At 46.4% G+C, this 24819-nt stretch overlaps 1 protein-coding gene across 4 annotated transcripts in view; it reads right to left on the bottom strand.

Moving 5' to 3' along the window:
• The window catches only part of EVI5 (ecotropic viral integration site 5), a 120588-nt gene extending 97545 nt beyond the window's left edge, over positions 1 to 23043 (bottom strand). For 3 of the 4 annotated variants that reach the window (XM_083157090.1, XM_083157092.1, XM_083157093.1), the window contains exon 1: positions 22757 to 23043. In XM_083157090.1, coding sequence (XP_083013216.1) covers positions 22757 to 22774 — 18 coding nt within the window. In that variant the 5' untranslated portion in view covers positions 22775 to 23043. The remainder of the gene's footprint in view (positions 1 to 22756) is intronic. The other variant, XM_083157091.1, reaches the window with a different exon arrangement.
• Between the last annotated feature and the right edge of the window lie 1776 nt (positions 23044 to 24819).

The raw sequence follows: 24819 nt of genomic DNA, 5'->3' as shown, positions 1-24819 counted from the left end.
TTCCCTTCCCTGCGCTGGGGGGGGGGGGGTATGGGGGGGTAGAATACCGCTTCAGATCCGTTTTGATACCTAAAAAAACGGGTCTGAAACGGGTAGGACCCTGCTTTTTTACCGTTTACAAAAACCGTTTTTTTGGAAACGGTAAAAACACTTTGCACCTTTCAGACCGCACAGAATACTGTTTCAAAACGGTTACAAATCGGCAATAATGGGATTTTGGTACCTACCGGTAAATCCTTTTCTCTGAATCCGCAGGGGCCACTGGCGTTCACAATGGGTAATAGAGCTTGGCTTGCTGGGAGCTAGCACACTAAAAAAAAACTTTAGAAAAGACTGGCTCCTCCCCTCTATTACCCAGCAACCCCCAGTTAGGATTTTTGGGGACGAGAGGAGATAGAAACAGAAATGAACAATGAAACAACATTCAAACAACTGATACAACTCTAAACTAGAACCACAACGGGCAGATCCTCCGAGCAGGGCGGGAGGCCAGTGGCCCCTGCGGATTCAGAGAAAAGGATTTACCGGTAGGTACCAAAATCCCATTTTCTCTTTCATCCAGCAGGGGCCACTGGCGTTCACAATGGGGAGGTTCCAAAGTCAATCCCCTGGGAGGGAAAGCTCGATGGATCCTGTAACACCAAACGACCTACAGCAGAGGAAGCTGAGGCAAAGGTGTCAAATTTGTAAAACCTAATGAAAGTATTTACCGAGGACCAAGTTGCAGCCCTGCAAAGCTGCGAAATGGATGCCCCTCTGTGCGCTGCCCATGAAGCGCCCACTGCTCTAGTAGAATGGGCTGACAAAGAAGAAGGTGGCTGCTTACCTACCTGCGTATAAGCCATACGAATTGTAGAACAGATCCACCTGGCTAGGGTCTGCTTGGATGCAGGCCAACCTCTCTTGACCGCGTCATGAAGGACAAACAGGCAGTCCGTCTTCCGCACGGATTTCGTTCTGGTCACATAGATCTTTAATGCACGGACGACATCCAGCAGTGCCGTCCCGCCAGATCCTTCTTGAAATGCAGGAACCACGATAGGCTGGTTGACGTGGAAGGAGGATACTACCTTTGGCAGGAAAGCGGCATGCGTTCTTAGTTCTGCCCGGTCGTCGTGAAAAATTAGATACGGCGATTTACAAGACAGAGCGCCCAGCTCTGATACACGACGCGCCGAGGCCAATGCCAGAAGTATGAGTGTCTTCCAGGACAAGTACTTAAGCTCCACCCTCTCAAGCGGTTCAAACGTAGAAGACTGCAAGAACTCTAGGACCAGATTGAGGTCCCAAGGTTCCGTTGGTGGAACAAATGGCGTCTGAACTCGTAACACCCCTTGAAGAAAAGTCTGGATCTCTGGAATCTGGGCTAATTTTCTCTGGAAGAGAACAGATAATGCCGATACCTGAACCTTCAAGGTAGCCAGGCGCAGCCCAGCATCCAGACCTGATTGTAAGAACAACAGGATTCTGGATAACTTAAAGGTCCTGAAGGGGCAACCTCGGTTAGCACACCATACCGCATATGCCTTCCAGATACGGTGATAATGTGCCGCAGAAACCGGTTTCCGGGCCCTCAGCATGGTTGGAATAACCGCCGAAGGTACTCCTTTGCTCCTTAATACCTCGGTTTCAACAGCCACGCCGTTAAACGTAACTGGAGAACGTTGTGGTGGTGAAATGGACCCTGGAGTAGTAAGTCTGGTCGCAGAGGAAGTGTCCACGGATCTTCCATTAGCAGCTGTTGTAGGTCGGAGAACCAACTTCTGCGGGGCCAGTACGGTGCTATGAGAATGGTTTTTACCCTTTCTCTTTTTATCCTTTTTAGTACCGGACCTAGAAGTGGAAGCGGTGGGAACAGGTAAATGAAGTGGAACCTCCATGGAATGGTGAGAGCGTCCACTGCCATTGCTGCCGGATCTCTCGTCCGAGAGACATAAGTCGGTAGCTGATGGTTTTGACGTGAGGCCATCAGGTCCACCTGTGGAGTCCCCCACCGCTGTGTTATCTGCTGGAAGACCTCTGGATGTAACGACCATTCCCCCGGGTGGAGATCCTGCCGACTTAGAAAGTCGGCCTCCCAGTTGTCCACGCCGGGTAGAAACACTGCTGTTAGGATGACATTGAACTTTTCCGCCCAGCGAAGAATCTTGGAAGCCTCTCGCATTGCTCCTCGACTTCTTGTGCCGCCCTGACGATTTATGTATGCGACGGCCGTCGCATTGTCCGATCTCACCTTGATTGGCTGGTCTCTCAAGATCGTCTGAGCGCTCAGCAGTGCATTGAGAATTGCTCGCAACTCCAATATATTTATGGACAGGCGGGACTCCCATTCCGACCACCGACCCTGCAATCGAAGGTCGAGGACTACCGCCCCCCAACCTCGGAGACTCGCGTCCGTGGTCAGTATTACAGAGTCCCAGACCGCGAACCTGCGTCCCGCCTTGAGGTTGTCCGCGATGGTCCACCACAGAAGGGAGGTCCGAGTCTGGGCTGACAACCGCACTGTCCGGTGAATGAACAGATGTGAGCCCGACCACTGGCTCAGGAGGTCCCACTGTAAGGTTCTGGAGTGGAATCGGCCGAATTGTAGAGCCGGAAAGGCCGCCACCATCTTTCCTAAGAGTCTGATGCAAAGGTGGATAGTCACCTGCCTGCGTCGCAATACCTGAGCCACCATCCGCTGAATTGAAGATGTCTTGTCGTCCGGTAAGAAAATCCTCTTGGCATTTGTGTCCAGAATTAACCCCAGAAATTGTAACCTCTGGGAAGGAATTAAGTTTGACTTCTGAAAGTTCACCATCCACCCGTGTTTGACGAGCATCTGGTAAGTCTGATTGGCATGTTCCAACAACAGTTGGATTGACGGGGCCTTGATGAGGAGGTCGTCTAAATACGGTATGATCGTGACCCCTTCTACTCGGAGGGCCGCGATCATCACGGATAGGACCTTCGTAAATATCCTGGGCGCTGATGACAACCCAAAGGGAAGAGCCCTGAACTGAAAGTGATCTCTGCCCACCGCAAAACGGAGAAATTGTTGATGTGGGATCCATATCGGTACGTGGAGGTAGGCGTCCTTGATGTCCAAGGACACCATAAACTCGCCCGGTTCCAGGGAGAGAATAACCGAGTGAATGGACTCCATTTTGAACCGATGGTACACAATGGATACATTCAGGGACTTTAAGTTCAGGATAGGCCTGACGGAACCATCCGGTTTCGGCACCACAAAGAGGGTGGAGTAAAACCCCTGCCCCCTCTGTTGTGACGGCACCGGCACTACCACCTGAGCGTCTAGTAGTCTTTGTACTGCCGCTAGTAGAGCAATTCTCTTTTGCTGATCTCCCGGTAGAGGTGTTGTTAGGAACCGTCGTGGAGGTCTTTCTGTGAACTCGAGTTTGTATCCTTCTCTTATCAGCTGTCGAATCCAGGTGTCCGAGGTGGTGTCGTTCCACTGAGTCTGAAAGTCTATTAGACGGGCACCCACCTGAGACCTTCCCAAGAAGGCCGGGAGACCGTCATGCCACCGGCTTTGCTGGTGGCTTGGGTTCCTGTCGACGAGCGGTGGACTGTGCTCTAGCACGGCCTCTTCCACCCCGAAAGGACTGCGAGAACCCACGGCCTCTGCCACGAAAGGAATGCTGTTGCGGCCGAAAGGAATTAAAGGAATTAAATGACGGACCAGTGTACTGTCGACGAGCCGGCGGTGCAGCTGACGGTAGAAATGCCGACTTCCCCCCAGTGGCCTGTGAAATCCACTTGTCCAATTCTGGACCGAAGAGTATGTCCCCAGTAAAGGGCAACCCTTCCACTGCCCTCTTGGATTCTGCATCTGCAGTCCAGGAGCGGAGCCATAGAGCCCTGCGGGCAGCGATTGCATTAGCTGAGATTTTGGCCGAAATCTGGGTGACATCTCTTGAGGTTTCCCCCAAAAAGGAAGCAGCTTCCTGGATATGCTCGGCCAAAAGTTTAAGTTCCTGTCTGGAGGTGCCTGCCTCTAACCCATCTCTAAGCTGTTCCGCCCATTTAAGGATTGCTTTATTTACCCAGGCAGAAACAATAGCTGGTCTTAATTGAGTACCTGCTGCAGTGTAGACTGCCTTCAGTGTCGCCTCCAGCTTTCTGTCTGACGGGTCCTTTAGCGAAGCAGCTCCAGGGACCGGCAGCGTGGTCTTCTTTGACAGACGGGATACCGAAGCATCTACCGGAGGTGGAGTCTCCCATCTGGAGAATGCAGAAGCCTGGAAAGGATATATTGTTGAAAAACGTTTAGGGGTAATGAAACGTTTGTCTGGGGTTTTCCAGGGCGCTGCCAACTGATCCTGTCCTGGGAAAGGAAAAACTGCCCTAGGGGAAGGTTCCTTACCAAACAAGTCAAACTCCTGAGGTTCCTGTATGGGATCCTGAGGGATATTTAAAACCTGGCGTACTGCCAGGATAAGGGAATCTACCCCAGAGTGTGTTGGCTCTGGCTTTTCGGGAATTTCCTCAGGTAGCTCCTCCCACTCCTCATCTTCCTCCTCCTCAGCCTCCTCCTGAGGATCATCCTCGTCGTCGGAGGTGATAATTTGGAGGGGCCGTTTGGCCCTAACTACCGGAGTCTTAGGGGCCGAAGTGAGAGTTGTCATAAAATGATCAACCGACCTTGTTAGGGAGGTCGCCCAGGCCGGCTCAGTCCGACGGCTTTCTGCTAACTCAGCTGACAGGTTAGTCACAGCGCCTGTCAAAAGAGAGGCCCACGATGGGGCTGTGCTAGGATCCCCTTCTGTGGACCCATGTGAGGAACAATTTGTACATACGGTGCTTCTAGACTCTGATGACTGAGTAAACTTGTCCCCACATGAGGAACAAGCAAATGCCTTCTGGGCTGCCTTTGTAGAAGACCTGCCCGTCATTGCTCCAGCCACAGAAGTACCAGTTACTGACACACTACAGAGACACACACACCACAGTATAGTGAACAAAGCAGGGAGACCAGGGGCTGCTGGGCACCAGAGGGAATCTGCCTAAACCCACAATAAGGAACCCCTAAAACTCCCCACTACAGTCAGCAAGGAAGGGGTTACCACTGCAGCAAGGTCTTGACCTGCAGCTGTGTGATCCTCTGTATAGGAAAAGACAGCATAGTTTTAAAAGACATGTACTGTTTTGCATCTACAGTACATATAACTTGGCTGCGCCTAGCCTGCCACCTCCAAGATGGCGCCCGCCGCGTGCTCAACCCCACTCTCTTCCCCGCGCGCAGACACCTGCCTTTTTCAGCGTCTCCCTCTCCCCACGCCGGCTCTAGCAGTCGGCCATCAAAGCGCTTAGTAGCGCTAATCATTCCGCCCGCCGGGGAGCACGTGCGCCGTGTCAGAGGGAGAGACGCCATATATCAGCGGTGACAGGCGTCGGAGCTGGAGCGGGGGCAGTCGCGGGAGCGCAATGCGGTTACTTACCGCTGAGGCTGGCTGCTTCTCCGGTGTATGACGGTCCCTTTGTCCAGGGGTCGCAGGCACACTGAGCACGTCCCGGCAGGCACCTTTAAAGAGGTCCTGACCGACGTCTGGCTGCTGCCAGGGCGCTTCAGACCCGGACCCAAGCTTTTGAAGAAGCTGGGAAGGGCTGCTTTGAAAGTTTAAAATGAGTAATAATAAAAATAAATGATGAAAAAAATGTGCAAGTTATGTGGAGCAGTACTCCACTGTGACTAGCTCCCTTGGGCACAAAATTCTAACTGGGGGTTGCTGGGTAATAGAGGGGAGGAGCCAGTCTTTTCTAAAGTTTTTTTTTAGTGTGCTAGCTCCCAGCAAGCCAAGCTCTATTACCCATTGTGAACGCCAGTGGCCCCTGCGGATTCAGAGAAAAGGATTTACCGGTAGGTACCAAAATCCCATTATTGCCGATTTGTAACCGTTTTGAAACAGTATTCTGTGCGGTCTGAAAGGTGCAAAGTGTTTTTACCGTTTCCAAAAAAACGGTTTTTGATGAAAGAGAAATACCGTTTTTTTAGTGCGGTCTAAAAGGGGCATTAGAGTATCTGGCCCTATGTCTGCTGCGGAATCTCCATTACATTGTGACCTGGTTGGTTAGTAGTTTATCACTTTTCAAGGTTTACTACATCTGGTTCACTACTAGTTCCCCCAGTTCATCCAAAGCATATACAAAACCCTAGGTGGGTACCGCAGCCATTCATCATATTATAAAGGCACATTTTTGCGTTCTGTTATTTCGGCACATACAGTACTCTTTAGTCATCATTTGCCAACAGGCCCTGTGTCAAATCATGGGACATTCAATCACCGACTTCAGAACAGAAGGATTTGTACAAGTGCCCAGAATGTAGATTGAAGATCAAATGTCAACACCATTTACTTTAATTTTCCTGAGTATATATAAATGTATACACAAAACATTAGATTAAGCCATTTGGGTTCAACACACTGTTCATGCTAAATTAAAAATAGAAAAAGTCCTTACAAAAAGGACTCCTAATAGTTACCACTCTTGTTCTCAAGTTAAGCAACAGCTACCAACTGCTTGGTAGTATTTACACCCCCTACCATCTCAGGAACTCTACCATTGTTTATCAGAAATGCCACATTTGCAATCCACGTTTGGGGTAAAAAAAAAATATATTTTTTTTTCAGTTAGCTATGATCATATTTATTTGCCCTTGAAGTCAGCATGCATGCTGTACTTAATAGGGATTTTTTGTTATCTCAGCAGGCTTGGAAAAATAAAACCCTGTTAAATAGCCTGTTTTCATAAACCACAGCAGTGTTACCTTGGCCCAGATTCTGTTACACCCAAAATCAGATAAATTTATCACACAAACGATAAAACATTTTTTTTTTTTTTTAAAGGCTGTGATGTGCATGGCAGTGCACAGTAGTTCCCAAGCTGGGGTAGCCTGCAAACCAGTTGAGAGCACTTTAAAATAATATTGGTAAATGGCAGAAGTCTCATTGCCATGGAGACTAACCACATTGCGTCACTTCCAGTTCAGTCTGCTTTTGCCCAACCGGCAATTTACTGGGAACTACCCGCACTGCCCTCAGACATCAGCCCCACGCTGACATGGGGGAGGAAGCATTGGCATTAATCCTACAGGCCTTAGTGGGAACCCTGAAGACAGCCAATGGCCATACACAGAAGGACCAGATTCCTGACTGCACACTACTCTTCCCCTACACCTTAATATAAGTACATGCATACCACTAACTTCCACTCCAGTCGTAAGTACAGCGAATACTTCAAAGTTAGAGGACGTGGTACTCCTAAATGAAAAGCCTAATCAAGGTGTACAGGAGAGGAAAAAAAAGTTAGGAACCACTTGAATAGCCTGAAGCTAAAGATTAGGAAAAAGCTAGAGGGCTGTTTGCAGTGGCGTAACTATAAAATTTGCTCCCCACTGCCAAAAAGTTTGTGGCGCCCCCCGGGCTCCTCTCCAGTGTGTTTCCCCAGCGTGTGACATGGTGACGTCACACGCATAATTGAGAAGCTGAAGCAGGATAGAGGTAGAGAAACCAGCAGACACTGCTGCTTCCCTTGGCTTCGACGCATCCCAGGCTGCCCCAGCACGCCCATCCTGTACACAATAGCCGGCTCTGTGTACAGTAAATTGAATCAGTGGGTGGGATTTGTCGTCTCTGACATGGCCGCACCCGTGCTGCGGCTGATTCGCCGCCGTTACTCAGCCAGTGGGCAGTCGCAGGCAGCAGCATGTCAGTGCGTCCAGCGGGTGCTGGCGCCCACATAGACCCCACTGTGGCTTGCTCTCCCAAGCGGCAGCTGGGGCTGCCTTACAGTAGTTACGCCACTGGCTGTTTGAACAACACCTGGTAGTAGATCAGGTGGCACAAGGATCATAAGCTGGACATGAGTTTCACATAATCAGGTCATTACATACTTCAGGCCGTATAAATTGTCACATGGCACCCCATCTCCCATCTACAGCAAATAGAGATCACATGCGGATATGCAATTGCTGTTTGTTTTCACGCTGAATGAGTTTATTAAGGTCGGGTATAGCCATGCACAGCAGCCAAACCAAATAACTAATAAGAGTGCTGCGAAAGTCCTGTTTGAGCGCTCAAATGGGTGACTTCACGGTCTTCAGCTCGCCGCCCCTGGCAGATTCTACCTGAAATGCCAGCTGTGCCAGAAGGTAGCAACATTTGAATAACTCCATTGGGCGCCCTCTTGGCTGATGGCTGCTCAAACATTTGAAAACGGCCCTTAGTATCAGATAATATTTTTAGGCAACAATGGCCAAGCACCCAGCTATGATCATAGATCATACCAATACGACCCATATATCCACTGTGTGCGGGATGCAAACTTCAGGGCAAACGTAGAGTGCATACTACATAGTATTGGTGAACTCACTCTGTACACAACCAAACAGCAGATGAACACAAACTGTATGTGCAGCAGGATGTGATGGTGCTTGATGGCTATACACATGAGAAAGTTGTACCTGCAAATGTCATGGGCAAGTGCAACTGAGATGATGATCGTCACCTGCACAAGCGAAACGCTTAGGATTACCCGTTTGTTAATGCATCACGCCATGTTTTGGCTGCATATTATGTTTTTGCAAGTGTATTTTTTTTTTTTTTGCAGTTGCTGCTATACTTGGGTTTTTGAATTTTTATTATTGTGACCTAACAGAGAATGCTACTTTTTTAATAAAGTATTGATAAAACTGAAGAGTGTAAGTATATTAAATATGCTGCTGTACGGAGCAGGGTACATCTTGTTACACCGCAGCATAAGGGAATAAAGAGCTATTTTCAGTGTGAAATTACACCAGCATAAGAAAAAAAAAAACATACAGTTTATTGCAGAACATTTATTACGTATAGATCACATTTTATGAACACCATTTTCTGTAAATTGAGGATATTAGCAGTTTCCAAGGACAAAAATAAAACTGCAAATATTACAACAATGAAGAAAATAGTGACTCAAGCCGACACTCCCATACTTGTCATCAAAGTGACGTAGAACTGGAAAGGTGAAGATAGTTTGTACAATGAATAAGGTCTGCAACCAAGAAGAAAAACACATTGTTTCATTTTATGTTACCATGACCTTGTTGCACTAAAATATTCAGAGGTGAAGACAACTAAAACACAAGTCGCTTGTTTTAGTTCTGCAGATGTATCAAACCTGCACTGCGCATACATTTTCAAAGGTAGCCATTGGGGGAAGGAGATCAGTATAGCATGGAGATCCATGCAAATCTTTCAGGCATTCGTGCACGGTGACTGGGTATGCCAGGGTAAAGGAGTGCGCTGGCACAGATGGGCATTCTGAGTAACCAAAAAGGTTGCCCATGTGCCCAATGGTGTGCACCACAGTGGATTAAGCAGCAGCCAGTGGACATTTTAGTAGAACGCCCATCAGCTGCAGCATTAGCATAAACTCACAGTAGCGGCTGCCAGCACTGGCATCCATGTTTAAATGAAGTTCTTATTCCCCACTTCAATATGTTAGACAATACAACAAATTTTCTTCATTAAAAAGACATTCTATCGCAGAATTGGTAAACATTTGAATTATATTCGAACTCTTTTACAGACAAGCTCTCTCCCATGTTTTATACAGTAATGGCCAAATAGCAAATCTGTAGCAGGGGATGCTGGGATGTGTAGTTCAACAACAGCTAGAGGGCCAAAGGTTGCCCATCCATGTTCTAGAAGCTTGATGGCTAACCTTGAACTACACATCCCAGTATGCTCTGCTACAGTTTTGCTATTTGGCCATGCTAAAACTGAAGCAAGGGATGCTGGGATGTGTAGTTCAACAACAGCTGGAGTGTCAAGGTTAGCCATCACTGTTCTAGAAGATTAGATAGAAACTGATTGGTTGCCCATAGCAACATCCGACCTTCAGTATAACTCCCATCTTTGTAAATAAACTTCTATGAGTCACATTCTACCAGCCCAGTTAGAAAAGCATCTACTGCCTAATGCCCTATACACATGGAGCCTCTGTGCTGAGCCAAGTAATGTAGCGATGCACCAGTGACCTGTGCTGAACGATCTCTGGTGGGAGAACACTGGCAATAACTAGATTTACTAGATGACTAGATTCCTGCACCTAATAACTAGATTTATACATCTAGCCCGGCGATGGCGAAGCATGAGACCGTGCACACCGTCACTGAGGGACTTCCGCGTAAGACAGCAACATGACAGAAGTTAAAGAACATAGGGGGTATATTTACCAAAATATGGGAGTTCTATTGAACATGTGATCTTGCCATCTACAACCAATCAGATTATACTTATTATTTTCTAGAAGGTGCTAAATAAGTAGATTCTGATAGGCTGTTGCTAGAAGCAACCAATCCGAAATAGAACTCCCATCTTAATAAATAAACCCCATCATTTCTTCTCATTCAATAAACTTAAAAAAAATGGATTGATATAATCTTTTTTTACAATACTCATTCCTATAGTAAGGTGATGCAGTCAAAACTTGGAGAGAGACAGAACTGTGAAAGGTAAAGTACCACCGAATCAGCTTCTGCAATTTTTCACACGGCATACAATATAAGGTAGAAGCCGATTAGCTGGTACTTTATTGCTCTTCGAGATTGGATATATTAGGTACTTGTGTAGTTTCACGGCGGCGAGCGCAGCGGTACACGTCCTCCCAACCCGTTCATACCTCCCCTATCCACGTCGGCATGGAGTTGATTTTATAAAGTGTGGTGAGCGCAGCAAGCCACCGAGCCCCGGGAAGGGACGCGTAAAATGAGCCCAAAGCGTGGCTAGCGGAAGCGGAATACACGTCCAGTAATCGGTGTCCGCTCGCCGCCATGCTTTGGGATCTTTTTCCGTGTCCGCTCACCACGCTTAGGGCTCGGTGGCACTTTATAAGATCAACTCCACGCCGACGTGGATAGGGGGGGTATGAACAGGTCACAAGGACGCTTACCGCTGCGCTCGCCACACTTGGATGACGTGGATAGTGGGAGTGTGCTAAATAGCATCTCGTATCGAATCGTATGCAAATAATTTTAGGATAGGGAACAGAAATAAACAAGGTTTTATTATTTTGAGCAATTTAAAAGCAAATATTACCACACAATCTGCAAAATCTCTTAACAAATACAATAAAGTATGTAATATGTATAACAAACAATTTATTCCCATCTCAGCCACTAGACATGAGTATGTGGATTTTTGTATTGGTGTAGAACAGGCATGTCCAAACTATGGCCCTCCAGCTGTTGTAAACTACAAGTCCCATCATGCCTTGCCACAGTTTTGCTATTAGGGAAAGCTAAAACTATGTCAAGGCATGTTGGGATGTGTAGTTTCCCCAACAGCTGGAGGGCCACAGTTTGGACATGCCTGGTGTAGATAAATGAAACATCCTGAAACCTAGGCTTGTCAAAAATGTTTACTAATTAAGCAAATCTCTGTCTAAGGTAACATAAAAAGAACTGATCATTAATTGGACAGGCATCTGTTTAAGCAGACGCTAGCATAAAATGTCCTGTCTGGCAGATTTCTGAAGGGGAAGGAAGTTATCCATCAAACATTTGCTTCAGAGATCATATTTTCCACAGAAAAACTGAAAAGTTAGCACCTAGATTCAGCTGAGAAGTAAAGATCTGACCCTTGTCATGCTGAGCAGTTAAAAATAAACACTCTGGTTAGCAATAATCAAAGTTACCCATTTTTGACAAGAATCAGTGTTATTTTCACATAAAACGTGAAAAGTTTTAAGAGCAAACGAAAACAAAAAAGTTTCTCCTAGTTCTTGATCGGGTTCAGTAGCAAAAAAATAAAATAAAGTCTTCTACAACTTTTATATTGACCATTCTAAATGTTTCAGAGAACTATAGCTAAAGGTACATACACACTGGGTGTTTTTGTCCAGCGACAATATGAAAAATCGCTGGCCAGAATATCGCTAGTGCATGCACACTGAGCGGTTTTCACCGACAGCTAACCACTTTCCACAGTAGGAGACTGAGTGGTTCAGTCTGCTGGTAAATCTGACAGACAGCAGCAAGCGGCGATGATGAGGGAGCGTGCCATCAGCACTCATCACCGGCCCATACACACTGGGCAGTTTTGAGCTGAAAGCAGCTCAAAAACACCAAAAGTGAGCTGAAAGCAGCTCACAAATCGCCCAGTGTGGATGGGCCTTAACAGACAGTATTCAGCCACCATGAAACGCTGGGAATACAATACCCCTTTCACATCGCACCTCAAACCCGGGTTATTGCCGGCTGAAGGTGCCGGCCAAACCAAACCGCCAAACCAAAATTCTTCCACGGGTTATAAGAAGGGTTAAACTGAGGTCACCCTCTGTATAATGGGTGACCCAGTTGTAATGTACTGTTAAATATTTAATACATCTTCGCAGGGATCATTAATACAATACACTGTTCATTTAATATCCTATAGCAATAAAGGTAAAAAACAGACATTTGTGATATTTATGTTGAGACCAGAAATGTGGACTTTTAGTTAAGCTGTATTTTAAGAACACCAGTATTTGTAATATCTGCCATGACCGGCAACAATGAAAGTCTAGGCCTCACTTTAATTCTGAACTATTAACCAGTATCTAATGCTGGGTACACACCAGGACGACTAGGGCCTGATCCCCACAATCTAGATCCAATTCCGATCAATTGGATGTAGATTGTGTGCTGATTGGGCCCTTTTCTGACCTGGTGTGGACCGATACCGATCCGATGCGCGGTCCCGCGGGTCGGTCGGTCGTTATTAAGATCCTACCTGCTGCAGGTAGGATCTCAATGACGACCATACAGCCGGGTGTGGGTCGCCATCGGATCAGACACGCTCACGGTGCACATCGTGAGCGGGTCGTGCCCCTCCGCGTCACCGTGAGCGGGTCGGACGAGACACTGACGACCCGCTCACGATGTGCATCGTGAGCGGGTCGTCCTGGTGTGTAGAAAAGAAAGGGGTGTTGAGCTGCGCTTGGTATAACTTTGTAAAAAGTGAGGTAATGAAACCTGTAAAGTTGGGTGAAAAAAATGAGGGATTGGTTGATCTAGTACAAAAAGATTTAACCCCTTCCTGACAGAGCTAGTTTTTGCGTTCCTGACAGAGCCATTTTTTTCAAATCTGACATGTCTCACTTAAGTGGGGATAACTTTTTTTTGCTTTTACTTATCCCAGTGATTTTGAGATTGTTTTTTCGTGACACATTGTACTTCAAATTAGTGGTAAATTTGGGTCGATACAGTCTGTGTTTTTTTGTGAAAAATACCAAAATGTCGTGAAAAAATGGAAAATTTAGCGATTTGCAAAATGTTAAATTTTCTGCTTGTGAGACAAATAATCATACCACTCAAAATAGTTAATAACTAACATAGACCATATGTCTACTTTATGTTGCCATCATTATTTCAACTTCCTTTTAATTTTTTTGGACACTAGGAGGCTTCAAATATGAATAGCAAATTCTCAAATTTTCAAGAAAATTTCAAACACTGATTTTTTTAGGGACCAGTTCAGTTCTGATGTGACTTTGAGGGACTTGTATGTGAGACACCCCCATAAATGATGCCATTTCAAAAACTGCACCCCTCACAGTATTCAAAACAGCATTTTGGAAGTTTGTTAACCCTTTAGGTGTTTCACAGGAATTAAAACAAAGTGTAGGTGAAATTTCAAAATTTCATTTTTTTTGCAGATTTGCAAATTTAATACATTTTTCTAAGGAACACAGTACATTTTACTAGAGAAATGTGACTAAAAATTGATTCCCCCAATTCTTTGGTTTTCATAAATATCCTATATGTGGCCCTAGTGTGCACGGTGACCAAACCACAGGCTTCATAATAGAAGGAGCACCTACTTGATTTTGGAGCCTCCTTTTTATGAGATTATTTTTTAGGAACCATGTAGGTTTCTAGGCACCATAAGATGCTAAAAGTTAGGTACCCCCCCACAAGTGACCCCATTTTGCAAACTACACCCTTCAGGGAATTCATCTAGGGGTATAGTGTACATTTCAAACCCCCAGGGGTTTCACCAATTGTGGTACAACTGGGCAGTGAAAATGAAAAAAAAAAAATTTTCATTTTCACAGCTCAGTTGTATCAAAATTGGTGAAACCCCTGGGGGTTTGAAATGTACACTATACCCCTTGATGAATTCCCTGAAGGGTGTAGTTTGCAAAATGGGGTCACTTGTGGGGGGGTTCCACTGTATGGGTGTTTCGGGGGTCATTCAACCAGAATCTGTGCTGCAAAATCCAAAAATCACTCCTTCCCTTCTGAGTCCTGCCATGCACCCAACTGGTATTTTTTGGTCACACATGAGGCATTGCCGTACTCGGGAGAAATTGGGGCACAGATTTTGGGGTGCTTTGTCTCCTTCATTCCTTGTGAAAATGAAAAATTTTGAGCCAGATCTGCATTTTTGTGTAAAAAAATGTAATTTTTTACACAAAAATGCAGTTCTGGCTCAAAATTTTTTATTTTCACAAGGAATGAAGGAGACAAAGCACCCCAAAATCTGTGCCCCAATTTCTCCCGAGTACGGCAATGCCTCACGTGTGACCAAAAAATACCAGTTGGGTGCATGGCAGGACTCAGAAGGGAAGGAGTGATTTTTGGTGGCGGAATGAATGGTGGGTGCTATGTCGCATTAGCAAGACCCCCGAAGCACCAATACAGTGGAACCCCCCCACAAGTGACCCCATTTTGCAAACTACACCCTTCAGGGAATTCATCTAGGGGTATAGTGTACATTTCAAACCCCCAGGGGTTTCACCAATTTTGATACAACTGGGCAGTGAAAATGAAAAAAATAAATTTTTCATTTTCACAGCTCAGTTGTATCAAAATTGGTGAAACCCCGGGGGGTTTGAAATGTACACTATACCCCTTGATGAATTCCCTGAAGGGTGTAGTTTGCAAAATGGGGTCACTTGTGGGGGGGTTCCACTGTATGGGTGTTTCGGGGGTCATTCAACCAGAATCTGTGCTGCAAAATCCAAAAATCACTCCTTCCCTTCTGAGTCCTGCCATGCACCCAACTGGTATTTTTTGGTCACACATGAGGCATTGCCGTACTCGGGAGAAATTGGGGCACAGATTTTGGGTGCTTTGTCTCCTTCATTCCTTGTGAAAATGAAAAATTTTGAGCCAGATCTGCATTTTTGTGTAAAAAAATGTAATTTTTTACACAAAAATGCAGTTCTGGCTCAAAATTTTTTATTTTCACAAGGAATGAAGGAGACAAAGCACCCCAAAATCTGTGCCCCAATTTCTCCCGAGTACGGCAATGCCTCACGTGTGACCAAAAAATACCAGTTGGGTGCATGGCAGGACTCAGAAGGGAAGGAGTGATTTTTGGTGGCGGAATGAATGGTGGGTGCTATGTCGCATTAGCAAGACCCCCGAAGCACCAATACAGTGGAACCCCCCCACAAGTGACCCCATTTTGGTCACCAGCTTTGGGAGGGGGGCTGGCGCTGCGGCTGGCGGGGGGGTGGGAGGGGTGCTGGCGCTGCGGCAGCCGGGTGGGTGGGAGGGAGGGGGGCTGCCGGGTGGGAGGGGGGGGGGGCTGGCGATCGTTGGTGATCGGTGCGGTATACGCACACACACACACACACACACATATATATATGTGTGTGTATATATATATATATATATATATATATACACATACACATATATATACATACATATATATATATATATATATATATATATATATATATATATATATATATATATATATATATATATATATATATATATATATATATATATATATATATATATATATATATATACATATACACACACACACACACATTTGCACATTTTTTTATTTTATTTTTAACTTTTCCAGCAGCAGCATGATGCTGCTGCTGCTGCTGCTGCGGGGGGGAGGGGGGAGGAGGGGAGCGCAGCGTGCGCTCCGGACGTAGCGGTTGAGCCGCTGGAGCTGCTGCTGCTGCCGGGTGAGTGCCCGGCGGGTGGGAGGGGGGTGCTGCCGCTCGGTGGTGATCGGTGCTGCACCGATCACCACCGTTTTCTGTGTTACCGAGCGGCTTAGCCGCCGGTAACACAGGAAACGCTGTGATTGACTGTTCAGATTTGAACAGCCAATCACAGCGATCGCCGACCGGGGGGGGCACCCCTGCCCCCCCTGGGCGACGAGGGGGGATGTCTGCTGTCAGGGACAGCAGACATCACCTAACTGTCACTGCGTCTCTAGACGCAGTGACAGTTAGAAACCATGACGTACATTTATGCCATGTGTCGGGAAGTACTTCCCGACCATGACGTAAATGTACGTCAAATGTCGGGAAGGGGTTAATGTCTAAAATACATATAGCCAGAATACATTGATAATTCTCTAAAATCACATAAAATTCATATCTCACCAACCAAACTGGGGAAAATGTATGGCCCGGAGAGTCCCAAGAGTCCTGTATAGGGCTGAGTTGTAAATCGTCCTGTATGGAGCTGCAATGATATGCCCAATTGGAGCAGTAGGGAGGGAGGACCAGATGTAAGAATAAGGAGCGCTAAAGAACCCGGAAGTGCTTATTTGTGCACACACTTACCACCCTTTGTCCAATTGGACCACCAAGTCCTAGCAGCAAGGTTGAGGTCGAGGACTGTATCCCGCTCTATTCCATCCAGCGGAGGGAGTCGGTTATTTGTGCCATCCTGGGCCGCTCCTTATCAACATCTTCAAGTCCTCCCCACCATCTGCTACATTGGAGACAACCATCACGCCTCACCAGGACCTGGGGGTCCCCTTGGGCCACGCACAGATCCCAGTCCGGTAATACCACCTCCACTGGTTCCATTTGGATTGCAAATTCCTACAGTAAGGTAGAAGTAGAGGACCCATCCCGCTCCAGTCCATCCAGCGGAGGGAGTCGGCAATCCGTGTCAACTTAAGCCGCTCCTTATTCTTACATCTGGTCCTCCCTCCCTACTGCTCCAATTGGGCATATCAGTGCAGCTCCATACAGGACAATTTACAACTCAGCCCTATACAGGACTCTTGGGACTCTCCGGGCCATACATTTTCCCCAGTTTGGTTGGTGAGATATGAATTTTATGTGATTTTAGAGAATTATCAATGTATTCTGGCTATATGTATTTTAGACATTAAATCTTTGGTACTTATGTAATATCTGGGCTCCCGTTTTTCTTATGAGACCGCGTCCCCTCGCGGGGCTCGCTGCGCTTGCCACGCTTCGGGCACGGTGGCTCGCTGCACTCGCCACACTATATAAAATCAACTCCATGCGTAGTTGGATAGTAGGGGTATGAAAAAATGGGATGCATTTAACATGGGAGCCCAGATAATACATAAGTACCAAATCTTTTTGTACTAGATCAACCAATCCCTCATTTTTTTCACCCAACTTTACAGGTTTCATTACCTCACTTTTTACAAAGTTATACCAAGCGCAGCTCAACACCCCTTTCCTTTCTTTTCTTGTTCATTCAGTACAGGACTAACTATCCTGTCCCAGAGCAGCAGCTAGGGAAACACAGCTCCAGCCAGGCGCACCTGCACCCAGACCCACTCTGTGTGGTCAGGGTCACCACCGTCCTGGTGTGTACCCTACATTAGCCAGAGACTCCATATAAATCCACTACAGCGCACACGCGAGGCATTGCATACCAACATTAGAGAGCATGAAATATACAATCTCTACAAGTACAGCCATGGGAAATTACATCTGAAATAATATTAACAGTGTACCTTGCCCTGAGAATCACACATTACAGTATTTCCATAAGTACAATATGATGCAAAACGTGGTCTAAGAACCTTACATTTAATATGGTGGGGAATCCCAGAATTAGCAGGGCTGCAGGGAACATTAGCCTACTGCTATTATTTGCAGACTAATCTGACCTTTCAGATAGCCAGCCCTCTGCTCACAAGTAAAACAAAGCATGTATTGCCTTGAGGGAGTTATAGGGTCACTGAAACATTGTAGGCACTTTCTGTGGTGAGGAAATACACCACAGACAGCTTTCATGGCAAAGAAAAAACAACACAGCAGACTCTCACATTACATCACAAGAGTCCCCAGGTGTCAGAGCGCTGAAGGGAAAAATACACAAAATACTTGACGCAATGTAGCATGAGATTGGGGAGGAGGCGGATAAAAGTGGGAGAGGATACTGCAGACAGAACTTATTACTGTGGCTAAGAAGTAATGTGCAAGTAAAGGCTTGTGTAATCTCCCTCATTCCTACAACTTTATATGTACTATTAGCTTTCTATGTGTAGTAGGCCAAAACCAGTGCCTGGAGCTACTGTATCTCCAATCTTTATTGTAGGGGACAGATGAAAGAAAGGCAACACTTTCCAAACCAGGTTGTAAAACCATAAGGACAGATATGTACAAGTAGAGGAAGGATTTGCTGTCACAATTCACTTCTACAACTGATTTGGTGGGGTAGGGGGTGGCAGTCTAAAGCCAGGTACAGACAAGGCGATTAATTGGATGACATATCATGCCAACGTGGATCGGCACAATGCCACATCGCTCAGTACACACCCATGCAATGGTTGGCCCATTTGACTTTGAGACATGCTGCATGTCAAATGGGACGACCCAGGGAAATTTTTTTTTTTTTTTTAAACACACTTTATTGGTTGGAACGTGCCTGAATACAAACAGATTTGAATACATTGACATGGTTCAGAAAGGATTGATAACATTTCACAGGTCAAATTTGCAACAAGATTAATAGGGCCTACACACATCCCGATTTTGGCCAGAGATATAGCATGCCAGATTTAGCATAGCAGATTTCCTTTGAGCACAAAATCATCTATATTGCTTAGAACGTGCAAAATGTGTCAAAGATATGCCTCAGCGATTCTGCTTAGCAAATTTAAGCATGCCAGATTGACACCACACAAAAGGCAGGGTCTTGCTAAACGATTTTGCTAGATTGATGGGACATGCTCATTCTTCATCTTAATGCGATTTAGACGCACGGGGCCGCGCATCTATATCGGTTTAGCCCCCACACACACACCGATGTATGCTTAGTTTCTAAGCGACCTTGCTAAATCGCTTAGAAAATGGCACAAAATCGGCATGTGTGTAGGCCCCATAAGTTCCAGAAAAAAAGGAAGAAAGAAAGAAAAGGAATTTTCTGTTTTTTATAGAATAAAGTGAGAAAAAGGGAGGAAAGAGAGGTAAGAGAAAGAGGAGAGAGTGAAAAGGGGAAAAAAAAGGAGAAGAGATAGTAAGGAGGGTCCTCTCGGTGACAGGAGGGCACATTGCCTTATTGGGGAAGGTCAGGTGGTGTCTCTGAAAGACATAGAGAAGGTATGAGGGGAAAGGATGAGGGGAATTGGGAAGGGAGGAAGGATGGGGGGGGGGGGGAGGGGGGGTAGGCCTCCTTTAGTCTAGGTCAAAAGGGAGGGGGGCATTCTGGGATGTCAGCCAGGGTGTCCATACCTTATGAAAGGATTTGAGGGAATGGCGTATGATTGCAGTCATATATTCCATTTTGTAAGTATACCAAATACGGGAGAGTATTGCTTGCATTGGGGCCGGGTCTGTTTTTTTCCAGTCGGCTGCAAGTTGGCAAGTCATAGCTGAGGTAACATGTCTGAATAGTTTATGTTGATGTAAGGTAAGCATGGGGGGTTTAAGTGGGAGAAGAAAATATTTGGGGTCTAAGGGGACAGCAATACCAAACAGATTAGTAAGCAAGGTCGCTACTTCCTTCCAGATTGTAACTATCTTTGGACATGTCCACCAGATATGGAGGAAGTTCCCCTCCATTGAGCAGCCCCTCCAACACCTATCTGGAGTGCCGGGAAACATCCTGTGCAGTCTGGATGGGACATAATACCAGCGATAAAGGAGCTTATACGTGTTTTCTTTGATTTTCACGCAGATCGAGCTAGAGGCCGCGTTGTCGCGGATTTCCTCCCAGTCCTCATCGTCTAAGGAGAGACCTAGGTCATTTTCCCAGGCCGTCTCATGTGGGGCCCGGGAGGAAGCCGCGAAAGTGTCCAGGAGGGAGTAGAGTGTTGAGATTAGACCCCTGGAGGAGGTTCGCTTCCAGCATATGTATTCGAAAGATGTTAGGGGTCTGGATGTAAGGGTTGGTGTGATTTTGGAATGAAAGTGCCGGATTTGTAGGAAGCGGAAAAAATCTATGTTCGGGATCGCTGTGCCCCTTCGCATTTCGGCGAACTGGGGGAAGCTAGCGTCAACTGAGATGTCGTTAAGGTAATAAATGTTATCTTTTAGCCATCTGGAGAGGGGGGAGCGGCTCAGTCCTGGGGGGAAGGCTGGGTTATGAAATAGCGGTATTAGAGGAGAGGGGAGTGGGGCTAGATTGTATAATTTATTAACCCTGTCCCAAACCGATAAAGCACGGGAGACCACTGGATGGGATGCGGCTGCGTGAGGACGTTTGGTTTTGGGTAGCCATAGCAGGGAAGACAGTGTGGATAATCCTATATCGTCCGATTCTATATTTACCCATACCTTTTGGGCTCCCCAGGGGTTACACCATTGGACGTTCTGAGACAACCGTGAGGCGTAGTAGTACCTCCGGAAGTCTGGGATCCCTAGCCCACCCTGGTAGGAGGGCCGCTGCAGTAGTTTAAGCCTTATTCGGGGGCGTTTTTTGTCCCATATAAACTGAGTGGTTTGGTATTGCAATGATTTAAACACATAAAGGGGGATGTAAATTGGTAAGGTTTGGAATAAATATAGGAGGCGAGGGAGGACAATCATTTTGACTGAGTTAATCCTTCCTATCCATGAGATGTAGTAGGAGGACCATGCAGATAGGTCTGTTTTAATTATGTCTAATAATCGCGGGAAGTTGGCCTGGTAAAGTTGGTGATAGTGGTGAGTCAGGTATATGCCGAGGTATTTGATTTTCTTTTTGTTCCAATTGCATGGAAGCAGTTTCATTAGTTCGGATTTAGAAGATCCGGGTATATGAAAATCAAGGACCTCTGTCTTTTCTACATTGATTTTGTAGCCAGAGTGTTGGGAATATTGCTGTATTTCAGAAAGTAGAGGGGGGATAGAACTAGTTGGGTCAGCAAGGGTCAGAAGCACGTCATCGGCATATAACGCGATTTTGTGCTCCGAGGGGCCGGTTCTTATGCCATGAATAGAGGGGTTGCCGCGAATCCTCGTCGCCAGGGGTTCCATGATGAGGGCGAAAATGAGCGGGGATAAGGGGCATCCCTGACGTGTGCCATTCGCTATTTTGAAGTGATTCGACATGACTCCGTTGACAGAGACCCGAGCGGACGGCATGCGATAAAGCGCTTTGACACCTTCTAGGAAGGGTCCTGAGAAGCCCATCTTTTCTAAGACTGCAAAGGCAAAAGGCCAAGATATACGGTCAAATGCCTTCTCTGCGTCTGGAAATTTTTATTTATTAAATATTATTAGCAGTTATTTATATAGCGCACGCATATTCTGCAGCGCTTTACAGAGAATATGTGAACATTCACATCAGTCCCTGCCAGAGTGGAGCTTACAATCTATATTCCTTACCACATGTACACGCACACACAGACATTCTAGGGTTAATTTTGTTGGGAGCCAATTAACCTGCCAGTATATTTTTGGATTGTAGGAGGAAACCAGAGTACCTGGAGGAAACCCACGCAAGTACGGGGAGAATATACAAACTCTGCACAGTTAGGGCCATGGTGGGAATGACGGCATGCATTTTGAAGGAGATGGGAAATGATTCATCCCACCATCATCCACTGTTAGTACACATGGCACAATGCATTGTGCCATTGCTGGGTCCTGTTGGAGAAACTGCAAATATTTTATTTATATAATGCTCTAACACATTATGTAGTGTGTACCCAGCATAAGGTGTTTCTGCAACATATAAATGCAGCGTATCTCCATAGTACGGTGCAATAATTTCCCATGCTTTGCAGTGTGTTCCTTTGTATTTTGTAGCATATACCGGGCATGCGAAGAATGAAGTGTTGCTAGGTCATCTCACCAACACAACTGAGCATTTACTCTGACTATGAATCACACAGACTCCCAAAAGTGAAGCATTGCAGAGGATGCACACATTATTAAATATGGAATAATTAAATATTCAACAGCAATTATAAGATTTTTAATCAATAGATTCTTTAGGATCCTGGCCTCGCTATATGCAGGATACCATACATTACACGATCACGCAGTTGGAAATACAGATTATTAACCTGTATGATAATGTAGGGTTATATGTGCATGGGGTGTTACTAGTGAGATAGATGCCCTAACACTTTTCTGGCCACAGCAGATTACACATGTAAAATGGAGAGAGAAGGAAGGAGGCTGCCAAGTAATACTTAACATAACACCCCCAAAAAAGGTCCAGGCACTGCAGGCGTGTGCACCTAGGGCGGACTAGAAATGCCAGCATGCCATGCTGGGACTTCCCATAACCCTGGGGCAGCAGTATCTACAGGTCTCTATGTTATGGTGTAGAACAGGCACACAGGAGCTGTACACCGCCGTATGTCTCCTGGTGTCAGGGTGATGAACCCGGGTGAGTGTGAGAGTGCTTTGGGCGTCACATACACCCGACCATAGGGTGAAGAGCAGGCCCCAGTCTCCCATCTAGCCACTCCATGACAACAAACCCTCGCAGTCCTCCTCCAGCGCCACGGACCAGGCTCTATAGGAAGCCGCTGGAGCAGCGCGGGTCCCTTACAGCAGTGGGCCATGCATTACTCCCCGGCCATCATCCCCTGCTCCTGACCTGGTCTCGGAGAGCCATAGGACCGGGATAGCTGTGTGAGCACCCCCTGCTGCTGCTGCTGCTGCTGCTGCTGCTGCTGCCGCCGCCGTACCTTGGAAGCCTTTCCCGGACGCCTCCTATCAGGTAAACCGTGTCCTTCCCATCCAGGCCTGCGTCACCGAGAAGACGTTCCGGGTTGCCGGTATCTTCCGCCACCGATTGTCCTGAGGCTGTAGACTTCCCACCTCTCTCTGCGCTGCGTCCGCTGCTGCCACCATACACTACTGACCGTGACGTCGAGACGGAGCTAGTGCGCAAGCGCAGCCGGCTTTTAACTCTTCCCATGCTGCTGCTTGTCTCTTCCTTATCCTCCTCTCCTCTCCTCCTCCTGGACCTGAAGCTGAGGCGGTTCATGCCCAGGCCGGGGTCAGACAGGGTAGGTCTGCCAGCCCAGGGGCGATATGGCCGCCTCACACTGCTGTTATTCACCACCAACAATTACTGAACAAAATTCCAGTTAACTATTGCGGACTCTACAATATATGTAAGAATCCATAGATTCAGTAGTTTGATGTAGTACTGTATGCACCAGCTTATGTGTTGCCTCAACAGCACTACTTATTCATTACAGAGAGACATAAAACCACAAAATACATAGGAAGACCTGACTAGAGCAGTGTATCACCAAAGTAAATATAGGTCTAGCCAAGTATACTACCTGCAGTACTAATACTATTATTAGCAATTATGCCACACAGGAGTGCCACCAATTCAAGCAAAAAAATTACACTGCAATGCCCCCATTTTCTCAAAATAAATAAATAAGACAGAAATGTGTGTACGGTGAAGTATGGATTGAAAGGTCTACAGAAGTGATTTTCAACCTTTTTCAACTTGCGGCACAACAAACAAGATTTTAAAATCGCCAAGAAACACCATCAGTCCCCCACAGGGAAAAACACATTGGCCCCAACAAAAAAAAACATTGGCCCCCATATGAAAAAAAAACAATAACACTGGTCCCCATAGGTAACAAAAATAAAAAGTACTTGTTTCTTAGCACGGCGCCCAATATTTTCATCTTGTGGCATCTTATGCGATCGCATCGCATGTCATATAGCCGCATACAATGCATGCGATGCAATGGTATACGATTTTTTATTGTACAACCACCCTGATGGGTCCTTACAATGTTAAATGGCCCCCCATAATCAACGCCACCCCCACGTTCAAAGCCAACTCGAAGCGCGGTGAGCGCAGTGAGCCCGGGAGGGGCGGTGGTACGCATCCTCCGACCTTTTCATACCCCCACTATCCACATCGGCGTGGAGTTGATCTTAAATAGTGTGGCGAGCGCAGCAAGCCGCCGAGCCCGAAGCGTGGCGAGGGGACACGGATTACTTTACATGTATTGCGCTTCGCTCGCCACGATTCAGGCTCGCATTCCACTGTGCTCGCCACACTCCGGGATCAGTGGCTCGCTGCGCTTGCCACACTATCTAAAATCAACTCTACGCCGACGTGGATAGTGGGGGTATGAAAAGGTCAGAGGACGCGTACCGCCGCCCCTCGCGGCCTCGCTACGCTCGCCGCGCTTCGGGTTGGCATTGATCGTGGGGGTGGCGTTGAGTATGGGGGCCATTTAACATTGTAAGGACCCATCAGGATGGTTGTACAATCAAAAATCGTATACGATTGCATCGTATGCCATTGTATGGCATACGATGCAATATTTTATTGTACAACATCGCATACCATCGTATACGTTATTTAGTGTTATGGTATGCAATGTGATGCGTGCCGTGCTAGGAAACAAGTACCAAATAAAATTAATTGGCCTTACATGAAAATTATTGGTCCAAACAAAACAAAAATCAATTACATTGTCCCCCATATAAAACAAAAAGAAAACACACTGACCCCCAGGTGAACACTACAGTCTGTGCCAGGCTGCTCTGCTGGCAAAACACAGGAGAGACCTTATGCCAATTGTATTCAAAATTAAAAATGCCCTCATGTGAGCACCATACAAGTCATTGCCTGTTCTCCTAGGGAGCTAGTGGGGACAGTATACACCTGACACC

This window comes from Crinia signifera, chromosome 8 (genome assembly GCF_055691185.1).
Source record: "Crinia signifera chromosome 8, ASM5569118v1, whole genome shotgun sequence".
In the NCBI taxonomy this organism is placed as follows: domain Eukaryota; kingdom Metazoa; phylum Chordata; class Amphibia; order Anura; family Myobatrachidae; genus Crinia; species Crinia signifera.
Note: the sequence above shows the minus strand (reverse complement) of the source record. Positions and strands in the feature narration are given on the sequence as shown.